This window comes from Panthera leo, chromosome B4, assembly GCF_018350215.1.
Source record: "Panthera leo isolate Ple1 chromosome B4, P.leo_Ple1_pat1.1, whole genome shotgun sequence".
Taxonomy (NCBI): domain Eukaryota; kingdom Metazoa; phylum Chordata; class Mammalia; order Carnivora; family Felidae; genus Panthera; species Panthera leo.
This window is the reverse complement of record NC_056685.1, coordinates 66,156,410-66,174,921: the sequence shown is the minus strand read 5'-3', so window position 1 is coordinate 66,174,921 and position 18,512 is coordinate 66,156,410. Positions and strand designations below refer to the sequence as shown.

The 18,512-nt window shown below is 35.1% G+C and overlaps 1 protein-coding gene and 1 long non-coding RNA gene across 2 annotated transcripts in view; one reads left to right on the top strand and one right to left on the bottom strand.

Annotated features, from left to right (window-relative positions):
- Window positions 1-18,512, top strand: part of CPNE8 (copine 8) — a 231,751-nt gene that overhangs the window by 135,705 nt on the left and 77,534 nt on the right. The window contains exons 11-12 of the mRNA XM_042946250.1: window positions 14,134-14,209; window positions 17,346-17,399. Coding sequence (XP_042802184.1) covers window positions 14,134-14,209; window positions 17,346-17,399 — 130 coding nt within the window. The remainder of the gene's footprint in view (window positions 1-14,133; window positions 14,210-17,345; window positions 17,400-18,512) is intronic.
- LOC122224428 lies at window positions 2,463-18,286 on the bottom strand. Its single transcript, XR_006204783.1, has 3 exons — window positions 18,137-18,286; window positions 17,903-18,008; window positions 2,463-2,991 (listed from the first exon to the last, which is right to left on the bottom strand). It is a non-coding gene; the product is annotated as an uncharacterized LOC122224428 (long non-coding RNA).

Genomic DNA, 18,512 nt, shown 5'->3' with positions numbered 1-18,512 from the left:
CTTCTGATAGACTGGAGAGTATTTTCTGAATTCCATTGGAACTTTGGAGTCATTAAGAGATTTTGTTACTGAATAATGAACCAAGGACATTCTAGCACTATGAGAGATATGGGAAAATATTTGCAGAATGATTTGGAATCAGGGAAACACAGAAGTATAAAAACTAGTTTAGAGGTTAAGGAGGTTTTGGGGATAGTAATGAAACTTATATTAGGTTGGCAGTAAAGGCAATAAAAAATCATAAAACCCTTGCTGTGAAAAACAACTAAATTACATTTTGAATATGCATAGAGCTTTGCAGTTTACAAAAGTGTTTTTCACCACTTTCTCATTTGATCCTTATAAGAATCCAGTAGGTATTATTTATTATCTTCCTAGTTTTGCTGATAAATGAATTGAGGTTAAGTTTTTTGCTTCAGATTGCATGGTTTGTGAGCTTTTCAGTTCTTTATACAAAATGAAGCTAGATACTAGAGCCAGTGTTAAGGAAATGGAGTATATAAGTTTGTAGCTGCTGGATGGTTACAGTTGAAGACTGAAGTAAAACACAGATCTCATATTCTGAATGTAGTTGAGAATGAAATATGCACATCACTAATGGAAATAGGGGGTTGCTAACTTGTCAGTTTGTGGAAATTGAGGTAGCTACGATGAACCTGATTTTGGACTGGGTGAATTTAAACTTTTTTATTAGCTTTTTTCTTAAAGTTTTTATTCAAATTCCAGTTCATTGATATACAGCGTAATATTAATTTCAAGTATACAAGACAGCAATTCAAGACTTTCGTATAATACTTAGTGTTCATCACAAGTGCCCTTCTTAATCCCCATCACCTATTTAACCATCCTCCCACCCACCTCCATTCTGGTAACCATCAGTTCTCTATAATTAAATATCTGTTTCTTGGTTGGCCTCTCTCTCTCTCCTTTTTCTCCTTTGCTCATTTGTTTTGTTTCTGAAATTCCACATGAGTGAAATCATATGTATTTGTGTTTCTCTGACTGACTTATTTTGCCTAGCATAATAATAACTCTCTAGCTCGATCTATGGCCAAGATTTCATTCTTTTCTATGGCTGAGTGATATTCCATTGTGTTTATATACCACATCCACTTTATCCATTCATCAGTTGATGGACACTTGGGCTGATTCTATAATTTGGCTATTGTAGATAATGCTGCTATAAACATCGGGGTGCATGTATCCCTTTGAATTAGTATTTTTGTATTCTTTGGGTAAATACTTAGTAGTACAATTGCTAGATTGTAGGATAGTTCTGTTTTTAACTTCTTGAGAAAACCCCATACTATTTTCCAGAGTGGCTGCACCAGTTTGCATTCCCACCAACAGTGCAAGAGGGTACCCCTTTCTCCACATCCTCACCAACACCTGTCATTTCTTGTGTTGTTGATTTCAGCCATTCTGATAGGTGTGGGGTGATGTCTCATTGTAGTTTTGATTTGTATTTCCCTGATGATGAGTGATGTTGGCCATCTGGGTGCCTTCTTTGGAGAAATATGTATTCGTGTCTTCTGCCCATTTTTAAATTGGATTTTTTGTTTTTGGGGTGTTGTTTTATAAATTCTATATATATTTTGGATTCTAACCCTTTATCAGATATGTCATTTGCAAATATCTTCTTCCATTCCACAGGTTGCCTTTTAGTTTTGTTGACTGTTTCCTTAACTGTGCATAAGCTTTTTTTTTGATGAAGCTTTTGCTTAGTTTTGATGAGAGACTCCCAAATGTAAACCTAGAGAATGGTCTCATTCAAACAGTATTAGAACTCATGATGGCCTCATGCCAGAGGAGCAAAAACATTCAGATCACCTCAACCTAATTCTGTTGTGCTCTCTTCGACAATACCCAGCTCTCTCTTCCTAACAGATACATATATTTTGAAGACCTGGCTTTGCTTGCTCTCCCCCCAAGATTGCTTTTTTCATTCTATTTCTTTTTTTTTTTTTTCATCCCCAATTCTTTTTTAAAGTTATATATCACAGGGGAGAATGTATATCAGGCTGTTAGAAATATGAGACTAGGGGATGGGAGAGATGCTGGAATATAAATCAAAGGTATAAACTGGAGAAACATCTACCTCAAAGATCTCTTTTACACAGTGGAAGTACATGTAATTACCTACTGAGAGTTTTGAGGGAAAATTCTACAGAGCTGGTCATAAAAGTCTTCCAATTAAATGAAACTTCTAGTTGTGAGTGATGAAAAGATTCTGATAGTAATGATGCTGATCATTTATGCAATAGGATTTACTGATATGCATTGGTCACCCATTATTTTCTCCATGATTCTAAATACCAAGATGATTTGAGATTTTGTGTTATGCACATGTGTTGTATAGTTGTACAGCGTTTGTCACTCACCTACTAGTATTCCAAATACACATAAAACTAAGCTTAGTGACAACTGAGTCCTGGAAAAAGTTTATTAAAATTTAGCAGGTGACAAGGTCACTATAGATGTGCATCTGCCAAATACCTTTACTTTGTGACAATTTTAATATTTCATCGAAATTGTCTAGTCAGAAAGAGAGAAAATGAATAAGAGAGACTGTGGTGTGTACAGTCCTTTTGTTATATAAATTGTTCTACAGATAGCTTGGGAATCCCATTTTAAGATCATGCACCATACAAGTTTTAAATTTAATTTGGTATGCCAAGCAATTTTACACATTTCCTCTCAATTCTCAAAAAATTCTCAATAAAAAATATTATTATTGTTCTTTTTCCAGACATGAAAACGAAGGAAAATGTGGAAATGGTTTTTCCATTTTACATGACTAGTAACTAGTCATTGGCTGCAAATCAAACTACTGCTTATTCCTCTATCTTTCTAAGCACTGCTTTTATCTCCCATCATCTTTCGCTTCTTAGTGTAGGAGAAATGGAACATGGTATTCAGAATTCCAGAATCTTTTCTTTGAAACATGAGTTCTTAGCTTTAGCGTTTGATGTTGACTATTGTAGACATAACCTGAGAGAATTAAAAAAAGACAAAAATACATTGTAGGCATGTATTCATGTTGCATTTCAATCCTGTTTGGGAAGGAAAATTTTATAGTTGCTGATCCGGAGAAAAATTAAGACACATAGAACACTGCCACTACCAATAACAATTTAGGTTTGGTAAATATTCGTATATGTTTCAGTGCTTGGTGTTATTTATTTATTTTGTAAAAGAATTTTGACCAAATGATTGACATATGTCTCTCTGGTATGGATAGAAGCTCAGTTTCCTAAATGATTTTATGTCCTAAAGGTTGATTGGCTGCACCCCATCAAGGATTTCTGCTCTGATTTTGATATTTAAGCTCTAATGTTCAACTATGAGATTCTTAGTTCCAACCTGTTTGGGTACATAATGCTGGTACTCATAATTTCTAACTGATGTCTGTACTTACAAGTTGAAAAGGGAAAATAAAGCCTTAAAATAGCTTTACTTAAAATATACAGGTAATTACGTTTGAATTATCTAAATAATTGTCTCAACCATTTCATTAGAAATAGAAGACAGAACTTTCCTTTGTGTGTACATTTCATAATATTTGGAATAATTTTTGCATTGTAGTTTAAACCAGATAGTACAGTTTACATTCACAGTTGTTACTAAAAATCAGCAACATTTTAATATTAAGCTAACCTCGTATAAATTTGCATTTTTGGTATTGCACTGAATTTGACACCATTAAAGAATATCTGAGAATAAACCATTCTTTTGGATTTTTCTAATCTGTTCTATATATATGTTTATTTTTTTAATATGAAATTTATTGTCAAATTGGTTTCCATACAACACTCAGTGCTCATCACAACAGGTGCCCTCCTCAATACTCATCACCCACCCTGTCCTCCTTCCCACCCCCCATCAACCCTCAGATTATTCTCAGTTTTTAAGAGTCTCTTATGGTTTGGCTCTCTCCCTCTCTAACTTTTCTTTTCCTTTCCCTACCCCATGGTCTTCTGTTAAGTTTCTCAGGATCCACATAAGAGTGAAAACATATGGTATCTGTCTTTCTCTGTATGACTTATTTCACTTAGCATAATGCTCTCCAGTTCCATCCATGTTACTACAAAAGGCCATACCACTTTCTTACACCATTCACAAAAATAAACTCAAAATGGATAAAGGACCTGAATGTGAGACAAGAAACCATCAAAACCCTAGAGGAGAAAGCAGGAAAAAAAACCTCTCTGACCTCAGCCACAGCAATTTCTTACTTGAGACATCTCCAAAGGCAAGGGAATTAAAAGGAAAAATGAACTATTGGGACCTCATGAAGATAAAAACGTCTGCACTGCAAAGGAAACAACCAACAGAATGGGAAAAGATATTTGCAAATGACATATTGGATAAAGGGCTAGTATCCAAAATCTATAAAGAACTCACCAAACTCCACACCCGAAAAACAGATAATCCAGTGAAGAATGGGCAGAAAACATGAATTCTCTAAAGAAGACACCCAGATGGCCAACAGGCACATGAAAAGATGCTCAACGTCACTCCTCATCAGGGAAATACAAATCAAAACCACACTCAGATATCACCTCACGCCAGTCAGAGTGGCCAAAATGAACAAATCGTGAGACTATAGATGCTGGCGAGGATGTGGAGAAACGGGAACCCTCTTGCACTGTTGGTGGGAATGCAAACTGGTGCAGCTGCTCTGGAAAACAGTATGGAGGTTCCTCAAAAAATTAAAAATAGACCTACCCTATGACCCAGCAATAGCACTGCTAGGAATTTACCCAAGGGATACAGGAGTGCTGATGCATAGGGCACTTGCACCCCAATGTTTATAGCAGCACTCTCAACAATAGCCAAATTATAGAAAGAGCCTAAATGTCCATCAACTGATGAATGGATAAAGAAATTGTGGTTTATATACACAATGGAATACTACTTGGCAATGAGAAAGAATGAAATATGGCCTTTTGTAGCAACGTCTATGTGTATATTTAAACAGATTAAGTGTAATTGTTTGGCATTGAGGTTCAGTTAAAGGAAGTACTCAGTAACAATCTTTTGACTAGGAAATAAAAGGTCCTTAAAAACAGCTAGGTATTTTTTTGGTATCACAATTTCTCCTATGATTAGTATTTATTATATCATGTATGTAAGGCTGTCAAAATTTGCAGTTTTAGATTTTTAAGGTTGATTAAATATATATAGTTATAATACAAGTGGCATATATTCATTTCAATTGTGTATACTTTGCTAAGGGGTGTTGCAGAATTATTGGCAACCTTTTCCAGAAACAAATTTTTTTAAATTTCCAGATTGATATATACATAAAAATGTATGAAAGTACATGAATATTCATAGATTATGGCACTTCAGTTGTTTGGTTTACTAGCACTATTCTATGATTATACACCACAATAGAGATAAAAGCTTATAAACATATTTTTGGCCACAATTGGTGATTTTGTACATAGATAGAACAAAATAAACATACAAACGAGAAGAATTTTCTAATGTGCCATTTTCCATTTATGTTTAAAATGAATTCACAATTGGAATGTTTAGATTTATAGAAAACTATCCTTACATTTAGATCTTCACACATTCATAGTGCCCATCTGAAGTCATTGCTATCTAAATAGTTCTTTAGTGTTATTTTTCCTAAAAGTGTAGAATAGGATAGTTAATATGTGGAAAAACTCTACTTTAGATCACATGCTAATACATTTGCATATATTACAGAATAGTCTAAATGAACAAGCCAATGAAATATATGTATTATAAACATATTGTAACCTCTAAATTTAACATATATTGATATTAGGGCTGCTTTTATGGCCATATTCTAATACAATATTTTTCTTCCAAGAACCCAAAACAAACTTCTGTTATTCTGTTCACTGAAGTTAATCAACTCACCTTTTTTTTTTTTTTTTGAAGTGAATAGGAAAATGTATTTTATGCTTTTGAGGGGTGAAAAATTTTTACTAGAAAGCTTAATGACTTATACAAATATGCAAAATCAGTAAATCCCAAAGGGAGAACTTATAGGCAGACATTATTTTTATTGGGTTGCGTAGATATTTCTTTCATTTCCACTAGAAAATTCCCAGATATTATACTATATTTTAAGGACAAGTTTTTAATTAAGCTTATCATTTAAAAGGAAGAACTTTTACACATAAGTATTATCCTATCTAAGCAACCCAAACACCAATTCACTGGGTACTTTTAATTCTTTGATTAATGTTTTAGATTTGTATCTCTTGGGAACTCAGTGATTCTGAAATTTTGCTTCATAGTCTCCTGGAGCCTCATTTGGTTCAAAAATGTATTAATTTATTCAAGCTTCTAACACACATGGAAAAACTTCTATGATGTGGGTTATTCTATTTCCATATTTTAATACTTTGAAGATATTCACACTGTTAAAACCATTAAAAAGTAACATGCCTCAAAAACACATAAAATTATTAAAGTATCTCAAAATGCCTAAAACCTTTGTTTCTCCATAAATAGTATAAGAAAAAATAATTTTCACTTCAAGAAATATAATGGGTAATAATGTAGGAATTCAAAGAAAGTATTATAAATCTTGAATGGCAATAAATGATTATTACTTTTGTATTAATATAAAAATAGCACACAATCTCCAGTGGTGAAATTCTTGCAAATCCAAAAGTTCTGAGCTGTCAAGTAAGATCTAAGTCACCTCTATCTAAATGTGAAATTTCACCAAAGTGGGGTGATCTTTTTTTTTTTCATTTTTTAATGTTTATTTTTGAGAGGGAGGGGGAGAGAGAGAGAGGGAGACACAGAATCCGAAGTAGGCTCCAGGCTCAGAGCTGTCAGCACAGAGCATGACACAGGGCTCCAACCCACCAGCCACGAGGTCATGACCTGAGCTGAAGTTGGCTGCTAAATGGACTGAGCCATTCAGGTCCCCCCCTGGTATTTTGTTGTTGTTTTGCTTATTATAACAATACTATTACTATTCTCATTCAGCTGAAAAAATATCACTCACTGGCTGATAGTTTAAATTTCAAAAACAAGTTAGTGTATCACACAGACCTTCCTTTCTAGAGATTACTGTTCAAGGTAAAAACTAGAATTCAATCACTTTGAAATTATAGAGAATAAAGTATGTGACATGGATTACATAAAATAGTACAAGTTGATGAAATTGGAGAATCTAACTTCCGACCTTATCTCAGTTAACTTTTTAATTAATATAATCCTAGAAAAAAATATCTAAAGATCCTGGCTAGCTAAAGAAACTTCACCCTACCTCTCAATGGATTAAATTGCGTTTGTGAAATTATTGGTAGGTAAAAGTGATTGTATATTAAGAATTTTTGGCCATATACAATTCACTTTGTTTAATGAGGCAAATTTTTATTTGCCTGATGATATATTGGTGCATTAAGCTTATTAGAGGCAATAGAAAAGAATCAAAGGTAATTATTTTTTTAAAAGTTAGATTTTATGTGTAGTTGAAATTTGCATTATATCTAGTAAATACACTTGGACTTTAAATAATACATTTATAAATATATATTATAAAAATACTTACATATAAATATATATAAGAAAATATGTCTATACCCTGTATTTAAAAAAATGGAGTAGATATATAGGCACACAGTTTGAGCTTAAATGTGATAAATCATCATACAGAAGATTTTCTTTATGATGACATATATCATTTTCTATATAAATGTAAATCACATCAAAAATATTATCTTTATCTGAAAATGTGTTGTTTGTCCCAAGTCTTTGTATAGATGTAATAAATAAATGAAAATAAAGTTAATAAATGAAATATTAAACAATAATAGATATAATACATACATTAAAATGTACACTTACGTAGATGTAATATCATATATTACTATGTAATATTTTATATGAATTTATACCTAAAATGACAATAGTATTTATTATATATATATATGCTATTTATATCTTTTTAAATTTTTGTCTGTATTAGAAATGTATTAAGGAGCTGGTATGGATAAGACTGATAAAATTAGCCTAGTTCTGCTGAATTCTTGATATTTGATATGATTATATCTGTTTTCCTCTTTTTTTAAACTTTTTTTTTTACATTTATTTTTGAGAGACAGAGCGTGAGCGGGGAGGAGCAGAGAGAGGGAGACACAGAATCCAAAGCTTGCTCCAGGCCCTGAGCTGTCAGCACAGAGCCTGATGTGGGCCTCAAACTCACAAACTGTGAGATCAGGACCCCAGCCGAAGTCAGTGCCCAACCCACTGAGCCACCCAGGCACCCCTGTTTTCCTCTTGAAGGCCCAGAAGTATTATTGTAATCTATGGAGGGAATAAACCAGGACTTTACAAATTAAAAAAATTACTTTTGTAAGAATGTTTATAATCTTTGTTTACTAGCACAATTAATAATCATAATAATTCTGCAAATTTATAGACAAATTCTTAATCTGGGAATATTTAAAGGTTATATTTCTAGATTTTTTTTAAAGTAAACTAAATTCTCTGTCAGGATTTGAGAAAGTTACAAGGGAAAAGAAAGATTTGATTTTGTTGAAATTTTCACATAGAACTACTTCATTTAAGAATCAGTAGGGGCTGGTATTCTCTTGTTTAAAAAGCCCCAGAAAACCAAAACATTCTTAGATGCTGAAAAGTCTTGTCAAATTTGAAGGCTTTGACTAGAAGAAAAGCAAAGAAAATTAGCAAAATCAGGCACAGCTGATAACAGTATTGGACTCATAAAGATGACTTTTAGCTGATAACAATATCTGGACTCATAAAGATGACTTTTAGTGTTGATTGTGAGAAATCACAAATCTGAGGGCATAGTTTACTTGTGATCGTGGAGTTAGTGGTTTGGTTTCAGTCACCTCTAGAAAAACACTGCTGCTCTCCTACAAATACAGGTTTAACCAGTAAGAATGTCTGCAACCTATGAGTTTAATTAGGGTCACCATGACTACACTTCAATTAAAAGTGTCTCTCACTTCTGTGACTGCTTAATCTCTAACTAATTTTAAAAATGTTGTTATGCTTGCTAGGACTGGACCAGATTAGACAAGATAGAGGAACATGGGAAGGCAGTATGTTTAAATACCAATGGAGGAGACTTTAGCATCCGGGGCTGTTGTTTCCATGGGAAAGATCATGCCCATTTTTGAGCTGGAATCTTTTCAACATCCTAGAGAAATTGTCTTTAACACATAATTTGTTTACAAATCCTTATGTGAGAGGTCCTTCAGCACACACCTGGCACACGGCACACTGTAGTGTATGTACTCCAGAGGAAAGGAATCGCATTGGAATAGTACAAGCCACAGGTGTGTGTAACTCCAGAATATCATAACGCAGCATATATCAGTTCATATGCCTATTACATCCTCCCAAGTTATTTTGATGGAAGCTTTCTTACAATTATATATATGTGTGTCTGGAATCATATTCTTAATAATTGGAAAAAGGTATCTTAGTAGTGTCTTTTTTGAGGAGTTAAACACTTTTCACAGAAAAAAAAAGAATCAAATGAATTTTCTGAGTCTGTTTTCAAAACCGTAAGTAGGCATTGCCTCCCATTTTTCAGTGAAGACTTAAGGACCCCAAAGTTGACTCACTCCAGACCACATGGTGGTAGAGAAAGGGCTGAGATGGATTCGGTACATACATGCCATTTGTATACACTATGTGCAAAAGTAGTTTATTGACAGTCAAGAAAGTAACAGTTATCTGTCCCAAGGCAGGGTGGCCTTCAGGAAGATCACCAGAAATGCCCACAGAAGGCATTATTGCCTGCTTCTCTTTTCTCTGCCTCTGGTGGGATTGTGTGGGTGCACTTCTGGGGAAAAGAACAGTTGTTCTCATTACTCTCTGAGTTGTTTTAAGGAGGTAGAGAGAGTGATGGTGGTTACTGTGATTGGCACTTGTGCCAGTCTTTTAGACTGAATATAGTCTGAGGCAAATCTGTTCATATGACCTGCAAGGTAAGATCCACAGCATGACTGTGATATTACCCTGAATCTAGTTCCAACTTTCAACAGTGCCCATTTACCAGGCAATGAGGTAGATGCTGAAAACATGGAGATGAGTTTATCACCTTTCTCACCTTCAAGTACGGAGACTGAGAGGGGAGCTATGTAAAGAGCAGGTACAATACAATACAGGTTTGTGACAGTAGAGAGATATTGGCTTCTTTAAAAGCAAAGAGAGAATGGCATGAAGCAGGAAAGGCTTCTTGGAGGACATAATAGCTAGCCTCCATAGTATAGGTGACGCTGGGAAAGAAGGTGCCAAAAATGGGAGGGGGGTGTGGTGGGAAAGACACATTTGTTAGGTAGGGACTGTCCTACAGGTTTCAAATGTAAATGTCAGTAGACACAATCGCCATTTTTCCACTCTTAGTGGAGCACAGAAATAATTGTAATATACAGATTTTATTTAACAATTTAATCACTTTGCTCAAACAAGGATTTTAGAGGCAGACTACTAGCTATATAGTTGTAATCAATTTGCTTTAAAAATCTTTATTTCCTCAAATTCTAAGCTATATAGTCATAATCAATTTGCTTTAAAAATCTCTTTATTTCCTCCCTTATAAAAAGTAGGGAGAACAAATTAGAGAGGTAAACAGACACAAATCAGATAAGCAGCCCTGAGGTACACTTTATTTTGTAAATGCAAAGACATAACATAGAATAATTATTTTAGATGCAATTAAATTAACAGGAAATAGCAAAGCAGTATTATTAAATCACAAGGAAATTGTTGGTTGTGATTTATTGTATAGTGATAATTGTTTCAATATTACAGTATTGAAAATCATGAACAGATAAAAATGTTAAAGCAAATTAAATTTTTTTTTACCTCAGTAAAATCTGGAATAGTTGATGATAGGGGAAAAGATAATTATAAATCAGTGAAAATTACATTTAATACTTTCTTGAGAGTATTTATCTATGGCGTACTAAATAATTTTTTAAGGAAGACAAGTTACAAAGGAAACTAAAAATGTCCATGTGTTCAAGAGATCTATGATGAAATTGACCTGGGAATGAGTCCACTTATCCACCCAAATTCTTAGGATGTATTCTGGAGACAAAGCACCTTATATCTAGGGTTGGCAAGTTTACTGCTACCTGCTTTTATGCTTTATGTTGATAACCTTTCAACAAATCCTCACTTCTTGGTCATCCATTTCTCTGGCTCTGAATAGATACAATAATGTGTTTTCTTTATCTCACAGAAATGTTGTCTTGGAGGTTGAAATGCAATTTGTGACTCAATACATTTTCTCCTCTACAACACATCATAGCATTGCATTTATATGACATGCACATTCAGTGTTTTATTCAAAATGATAATCTTGAACAAGATTCAGAATGGGAGGAGCAAATATTTTTATTCATTCTTCCATTTATTTGTGTCCTGTCTTACTCTGAAAAGGATCCAAGGTAATTTACAGAAATGCATGTAGTAACATATGGTGAAACTGGGCGAGGAAATTGAAGCAAAGGGGGAAATTAGGGTAAGAAATTTGAAAAGCCTGCATAGGACAGCACATCATGCATACATATCCTGCAAGAAATGGCCATACATCTGGGTGTAAACCCTCTAACAACTAATGCAGAGGGGAAAATCTCCATTTATTAATAAACAGGGTGCTTTCAGATTAGGAAACACAAATGGAAGCACAAAAGTGCAGATTCATAAGCATTGAGTCCCATTGTTCATCATTCAATTCTGTAGAGAGTAACAAATTTACCAAAACAAAACAGAACCAAGTATCAGAGAAATGCTTCTTAGAGAGCTCCATAATGACTTCAACAGGAGCACATCAATGTGTGCCGTATGATAAACTTGACCATTGCAATTAGGTCCAGATTTGCCACTCTGCTGGACTTTATCCAAATGGGTATTACATGTTCTTGAGACTTGATTGAGTAATTGTATTTACTTGAGATCAGTAAATATTGCTTCTCTCTACCAAGTTTTCGATTAGTGTTGAGTGGTGGGAATTTAGTGTTAATAGTAATAGCTGCATATTGAATTTAAACAGTTAACCAGATGAGGATTACCATAGTCAGAAAACTACCATATGGGCTTAAGTGATCCAGAGTTTATTTTAAGCCCTCTATGTTAAGTCCCCACCATTAGTGTGGTAAGTTCTGTTATATAAGGCTTGGCCACAGTTACCAATACCAAAGCATTGTGCTTGAAGCGCTCTAATAGAATGTTTTATCTCTGGAACTCTTTTTTTTTTTTTAATTTTTTTTAATGTTTATTTACTTTTTGAGAGACAGAGAAACTGAGCATGAGCAGGGGAAGGGCAGAGAGAGAGAGACACACACACACAGAATCTGAAGCAGGCTCCAGGCTCTGCACTATCAGCACAGACCCCAATGCGGGGTTCGAACCCACAAACCATGAGATCATGACCTGAGCTGAAGTCGGATGCTTAACCGACTGAGCCACTCAGGCGCCTCGATCTCCGTGACTTTTAAGATATTTGAAGCACGCACAGCAATGGAGGAGGATAGATTCTAAACAGAATCTCTATAACTCAGTTTTTAAGGTCTCAGTGAAAGATACCAAGGTTATGAGCTTCCACCTCTGAAGGTCAAAGAAAATTATTCCACTAGCACTAAAGTACTATTTTATAATTTTCCTTGTGTAACTTCAATGAGTGATTCCTAGGAGATTGGGTTCATACATACAAATATATTTACCACTGTTTCCAACCCTCTTTCCTTTCACATTTTCGTGTGTGTAGATATGCTTCTGGAAGTCAAATCTAGAAGGGGTCAGCGTGGTACATCTATAAAGAGGGATGTCCCATTTCGAATAATATCATGTATGTGTAAGATCTTTGACATAAGGGAGAACTGAGAGGCTGGAATCTAAATGAGCTGTATTTTAAATAATGTTATAAAACAATTCCTATTGCAAAAACTCTACTGAAATTAATGGCAGCTAGTTTTCTCTTCCAAATGCCATCTTTAGAAATCAGTAATTTGGTTGGCTAGATAATTTATTTGTTGGTTGTCACTGGTCATCAGGTCTATGGAGGTTTGATGGATTTTAGTGATTCACAACTAAGCATTAAACCTACCTCGGGTTTTGGGATATATATATATATATATATATATATATATATATATATATATATATATATGGTAATAATGAACACCTTGCATTTGCAAAGTGAATGGGCCAAGCTTAAATTCTATGATATAAATAACGGTGACATCCCTTATGGTTTGTTTTACCACTTTAGTTCCTGTAATCTTTATCTTCTTCCTCTGTCGCATTACATTTCACCACTGCACTGAAAACCAGCATTTCTTAGCAGTGTGTGTTCAGATTACATAGGGTAGCAGAATACAAGTCCCCTCTAAACTACCGAATGCATAACATGTTTTTTAGGTTGCTAGGTAAACTTCAGTAGTCACATTGACAAAGATTTTATGGTGAGAACTAACACGTATGTTTAGTCAATTCCTATCCCTCCCCAGCTAAACTGAGAAGACACCTGTAGAAGGCCTGCTTTCTGAGAAGGCAATGATGATTGTTTCAAGATGAAAAAACTCAGAATAACCATGTTGATATTAACAGTATACTTTTAAACCATTATTATTGAAAATGAAATTTGGTGACTATTATCCATGTTAACATGGGATACCCTTGAAAAATAATGTCCTATTACATCCTGGTCATTAAGTTTTAGGAGTTTTGTATATTGTATTTGTGATTATTGATGTAAATAATAGTAAGTTTTGAGTGTCTTAAGCTTTAATCCTTTTTGAATAAATTATTAATCGTTTTGGTAGTATAGATGATGAAATGTCTTTGAGATATGAGTTATTAAAACAAGTACCATTTGAAATCTTAATGTTCAAATTAATATTTTATAAATATTAATCAAATTGGGATAACTTGAATATTATTTGAATACTAACACAATGTAATTTTTGAGTGTACATAGTTCAGGGTTAAAGAACAATGAAGTTATGTATGGATTCTCTTTTAAAATATGTTATTAAATTATTCTCATAGTAATTTTTTCATGATTAGACTGTACGTTTGCGAAAAGCTTTAAGGTATAATTGGCAAATGTATGAAAGCTAATACTATATATTTTGCCCTTAATTTTAGTCATGATTTCATTGGAGAATTTACAACAAGCTATAGGGAACTTTCTAGAGGACAATCACAATTCAATGTATATGAGGTAAGGGGAATTCTATTCTATTATTATTTTCCTCTGGAATAAGTAAATTTATGCTCTGAAAGTATAGATTTTGTAAAGGATAATTGGCAAAGGTTAAGTAAGTACCAATATACGTAAGAATCTTTAAGCTTATTAAACACACTTGTTTTGGAGACTGAATGATATTATTTCTCTTCAAGTTCCATGATCTTTTAACTCTGTTTTGAGAAATTTAAACATTCTTGCCAATGAAGCTTTTTATTATTTTTAAAACTTCAATATGAATGCAAGTTCATTTTTTCATAAGCCTCACCCTTTGTGTTTTGCCTTCCTACCAACCTCCTCCCCCAAACCTCCTCCTCTTTTTAATAAAAAGAGAAAAATAGGTGTTTTCATTATGTCACCATGGTGTTATAAGATTGAGCGACTTCCCTGTTGTTTAGTTGAAGACTGAAAGGAATGACAAAGCTTGATTCAGTCATGAAAGAAATCCAGGTTATTAAGGCAAGCACAGTAGTTGTTTCTGCCTTAAATCTACCTTGCCAGTTAGCTACCAGATATGTTTTGAGCACATGGTGTGTTTTGGCACTGTTAATACCTGAGCTAAGCTACCTGTACATTCTCTATAATTTTTTTTATTTAACAAACATCAATAGGAAAGGAGAATATTTTAGTATTAGTCAATAATCGTAACTCTCCCTGCCAGATTGACACTAAAATTGTACCCTCTTTTAAGTTAGGAGTGGAGCACTTTCCTTCTTCTATGGCAGTAGCATTTTATTCATTCACTTATTCATTCATTCACTTGTAAAAATGTTTATCGCATGGCTTTTATATTCCACATTCTCTGTTAAGATGGTTAAAAATTTCAGAGATACAGAGATGATTAAAAATTTCAGTGTGTAAGGGAGACTAACACATGAAATATGGTTTTTTATTTAAAAACATTTTTTTAATGTTTATTTTTAAGAGAGAGACAGAACATAAGCGGGGAAGGAGCAGAGAGAGAGGGAGACACAGAATCTGAAGCAGGCTCCAGGCTCTGAGCTGCCAGCAAAGAGCCCAATGTGGGGCTTGAACTCACGAACTGTGAAATCATAACCTGAACCGAAGTTGGATGCTTAACCAACTGAGCCACTCAGGCACCCCTGGTGTATTTTGTTAAGTGCTAAATACTGTATAGTATTTTACTTAGTAGAGTATGAGATATTATAGAGCAAACTTCCCAGGCAAGAGCAAAGATGGGGTAAGCATCAGTTTTTCTATCTGCGTCTTCCAATGACGGAATATTAAGGCTCCGTATAGGCAATGAAAATAATAGAAGACAGGTGGTACTTACCGATCCCTGGTTTCTTCACCTATCCTCGGGCTTCTATATCTCCAGCAAAACCCAAGCTTTTAAAACCCCCCTACAGCTTTCCAGACTGGTTTTGGCAGATAAAGACCTCTTGTCAGTTCCTGAGCTGATGGGATTACCTCCAGAACTGCAGTCATGCTGGGTTGGAGCCGCTTTTGAAGCTGTTAGGTCTGCACTAGTATCTATGGTTGGGGGTGCTTTTATCAGAGTCTTGAATGGGCATGGATTCTATCTCATCCCTGGGTGGATGAGACTGGCTCTAGTACTTTATTCAGTAGGCTGGCACTGAACCAGTGTTCCTCTTGAGGGTATACAGTAGGGTCCTCAGTCAGTTGGCCTATTACTAAGTATGAGGATGTGTGTGGCTCCAGCCAGCACTTTTTGAGAACTCGTGTCTGATCACCTGATGGGTGTCTAAGCAGGACTGGCTGTGGACCATGCCTAAGAAGGTCAGCCACTGAGTCCCATGGCTGTTTCAGGTACCATAGCCGAGACTTTGGTCTGTAGACCTGGCTTTGGAGGTACAGATGGGCATGTCTCCCACCAGGTCCCTGGGTGGGCTTCCTGATCAAGATCAGAGGGGCTGAGGCCTAATAAATATAAGGATATTTCATGATCTCCTGAAGTACAGACATGTGAGTGTCCCCTGGTGGGTCCTTGTGTCAGCAATACTGCTCACAAACTATAGCTGGAAGGAGCTGAAACTAAGTATTGGGCCCTTTCAAGGTCTGGACAATTGCAGACAGGATTGTTTCTTACTGGGACCCTGGACCCATAGGACTGTTGGTGGACTGCAGCCGTGAAGGGGCTGGAGCAATGTATAGAGCCCTTTTGGGATCTCTAAGCTTGCAAAGAGCTTTCAGGATCTCCATGCATGCAGACAGGAGTGTCTCCTGCAGCCTTCATGTACCTGCAGGCCTTCAGGTTCATTTCAATAACATGTATTTGCACTCTGCTCCAGCCAACCTGGGCCGATTGCTTTTTCCTCTTTCTCAAATGTCGTGTCTTTCCTTTTTTATTGTAGCCTTAGTTTAAATTGATAAAGTTTACTTCAAATACTACTTATTCATAAATTCTTTTAACTTTCTTTACCTGTCAAATGTTTCCTGTGTATTTTGGATTGGGATGTGCTGAAGGATCTTCTCTTAAAGCACTTATGTGTTTTTTTTATCCTATTAGATCAACAGATTTTACTCATCTTCATATTCCCTATGTTCTTTGGTGTCTTATATAATATAGGAGTGCAAGAATATTTTCCTCATGGAATAAATGGTCAAAAATTAAATCTTAGGTCCACAACCAGACCTTTACCAATCATTGCATAGCCTGGATGTCTGGTGGAAATTACTGCCACTGACAGCAAAAGAGTAACAGAGCCCTCATATATGCACATAGCCAGGTGATTTGCTATGTTAGTGTTCTTTACCTAATAACAAATTTATGTCTCCTGAATATACTCTTCTTTGCTATACATAATTATTATTATTTAGGACCTAGGATGTTAAAGGTCTCCCTTGCATCAAGAAGATACAGATGGATAAGGGTAGTCAATGCATAAAGTGATTGAGAAGAATATTACTGAAAAAGAAATTTTTTTTTAAAGAAAACAGTCATGAGTAAATTTTATAGAGAAATTTTGGCCTAAGGACTGTACAGGAATCATAGTAAAGGCATTTGTAAATGAATAAATGCATCAGCAGTGAAGACAGCAGTTTGAACTACACATTTTTTATATATTTTGTATAAATCCTATGTATGTTATGTATAAATCCTAACACATTGTAATTATCTGCTTTCAAGGTGGTGAATCCCAAAAAGAAAGGAAAAAAGAAAAAATATACTAATTCGGGAACAGTAAGTCAAATTTTATGTTATTCACTAAAGAGCCAAATAAATGAGTTAAAAAAAAAAAAGTGTAACATTTACATTGAATAGTACTAAAGACTAAACTCTTGAAATTTCCCAAAACCCAGACAGGGCCTGTCTTGGTAATGTATTATGGATTCTTACACCCTCGGGAATGGGAGTTTTTGTTTTTTGTTTTTGTTTTTTTCTTTTTTTTTTTAACGTTTATTTATTTTTGAGACAGAGAGAGACAGAGCATGAACGGGGGAGGGGCAGAGAGAGAGGGAGACACAGAATCGGAAGCAGGCTCCAGGCTCTGAGCCATCAGCCCAGAGCCCGACGCGGGGCTTGAACTCACGGACCGCGAGATCGTGACCCGGGCTGAAGTCAGACGCTTAACCGACTGAGCCACCCAGGCGCCCCTGTTTTTTTCAATTTAACCTAGGATTTTAATATGAAGGTGTATAATAGAAAAATGAACTTGCCGTGGGAATGGTTGTAATGGAGAATACCTTATAAAAAGTAGTGACCCAGCTTCCTGCAGGTTGTCCTCAGGATTCTGTGGCCTCTGTGGGAAGCTGAAGTTTTGTTATGAAATCTTCATTGAGTGGAATCACACTAGAGAGAATCAAGTAGGTGTGAAAAAGTGTGTTAGTAAGAATGACTATACTGTTTACAGGCTACACTTAACTATTAAGACTCATGGCACATGAAAGTACTTGCTTATAGTGTGTTAAGATTTGCACCTTGTAGAATGCAGGTCTAAACCGGGACAGGAAGGTGTCGATGAAAGTATCTTAAGATTGTGAAAAAATCTTAAAATCATCCTATTCCTTCTTTTTGGAGAATTCAAGTGTGCCTTTTTTCCCCCATTGGAGTATTATTAACACACAATGTTATCATTCCAAGTGATTGATGCAACAATTCTGACCATTATTCCACGCTCACCACAGTAAGTGCAGTCACTGGATTTCACCATACAACCTTATTACAGTATTCTTGACCTGCTGTACTTTTCATGTGTGTGATACTTCTGTTATAATATACTGAAGATTTTTATCATCAGATTAAGTTTTCTTAGGAGAAGCAAAATCTAAGTTCTCTTCAAGTTTCCTTTTAAAG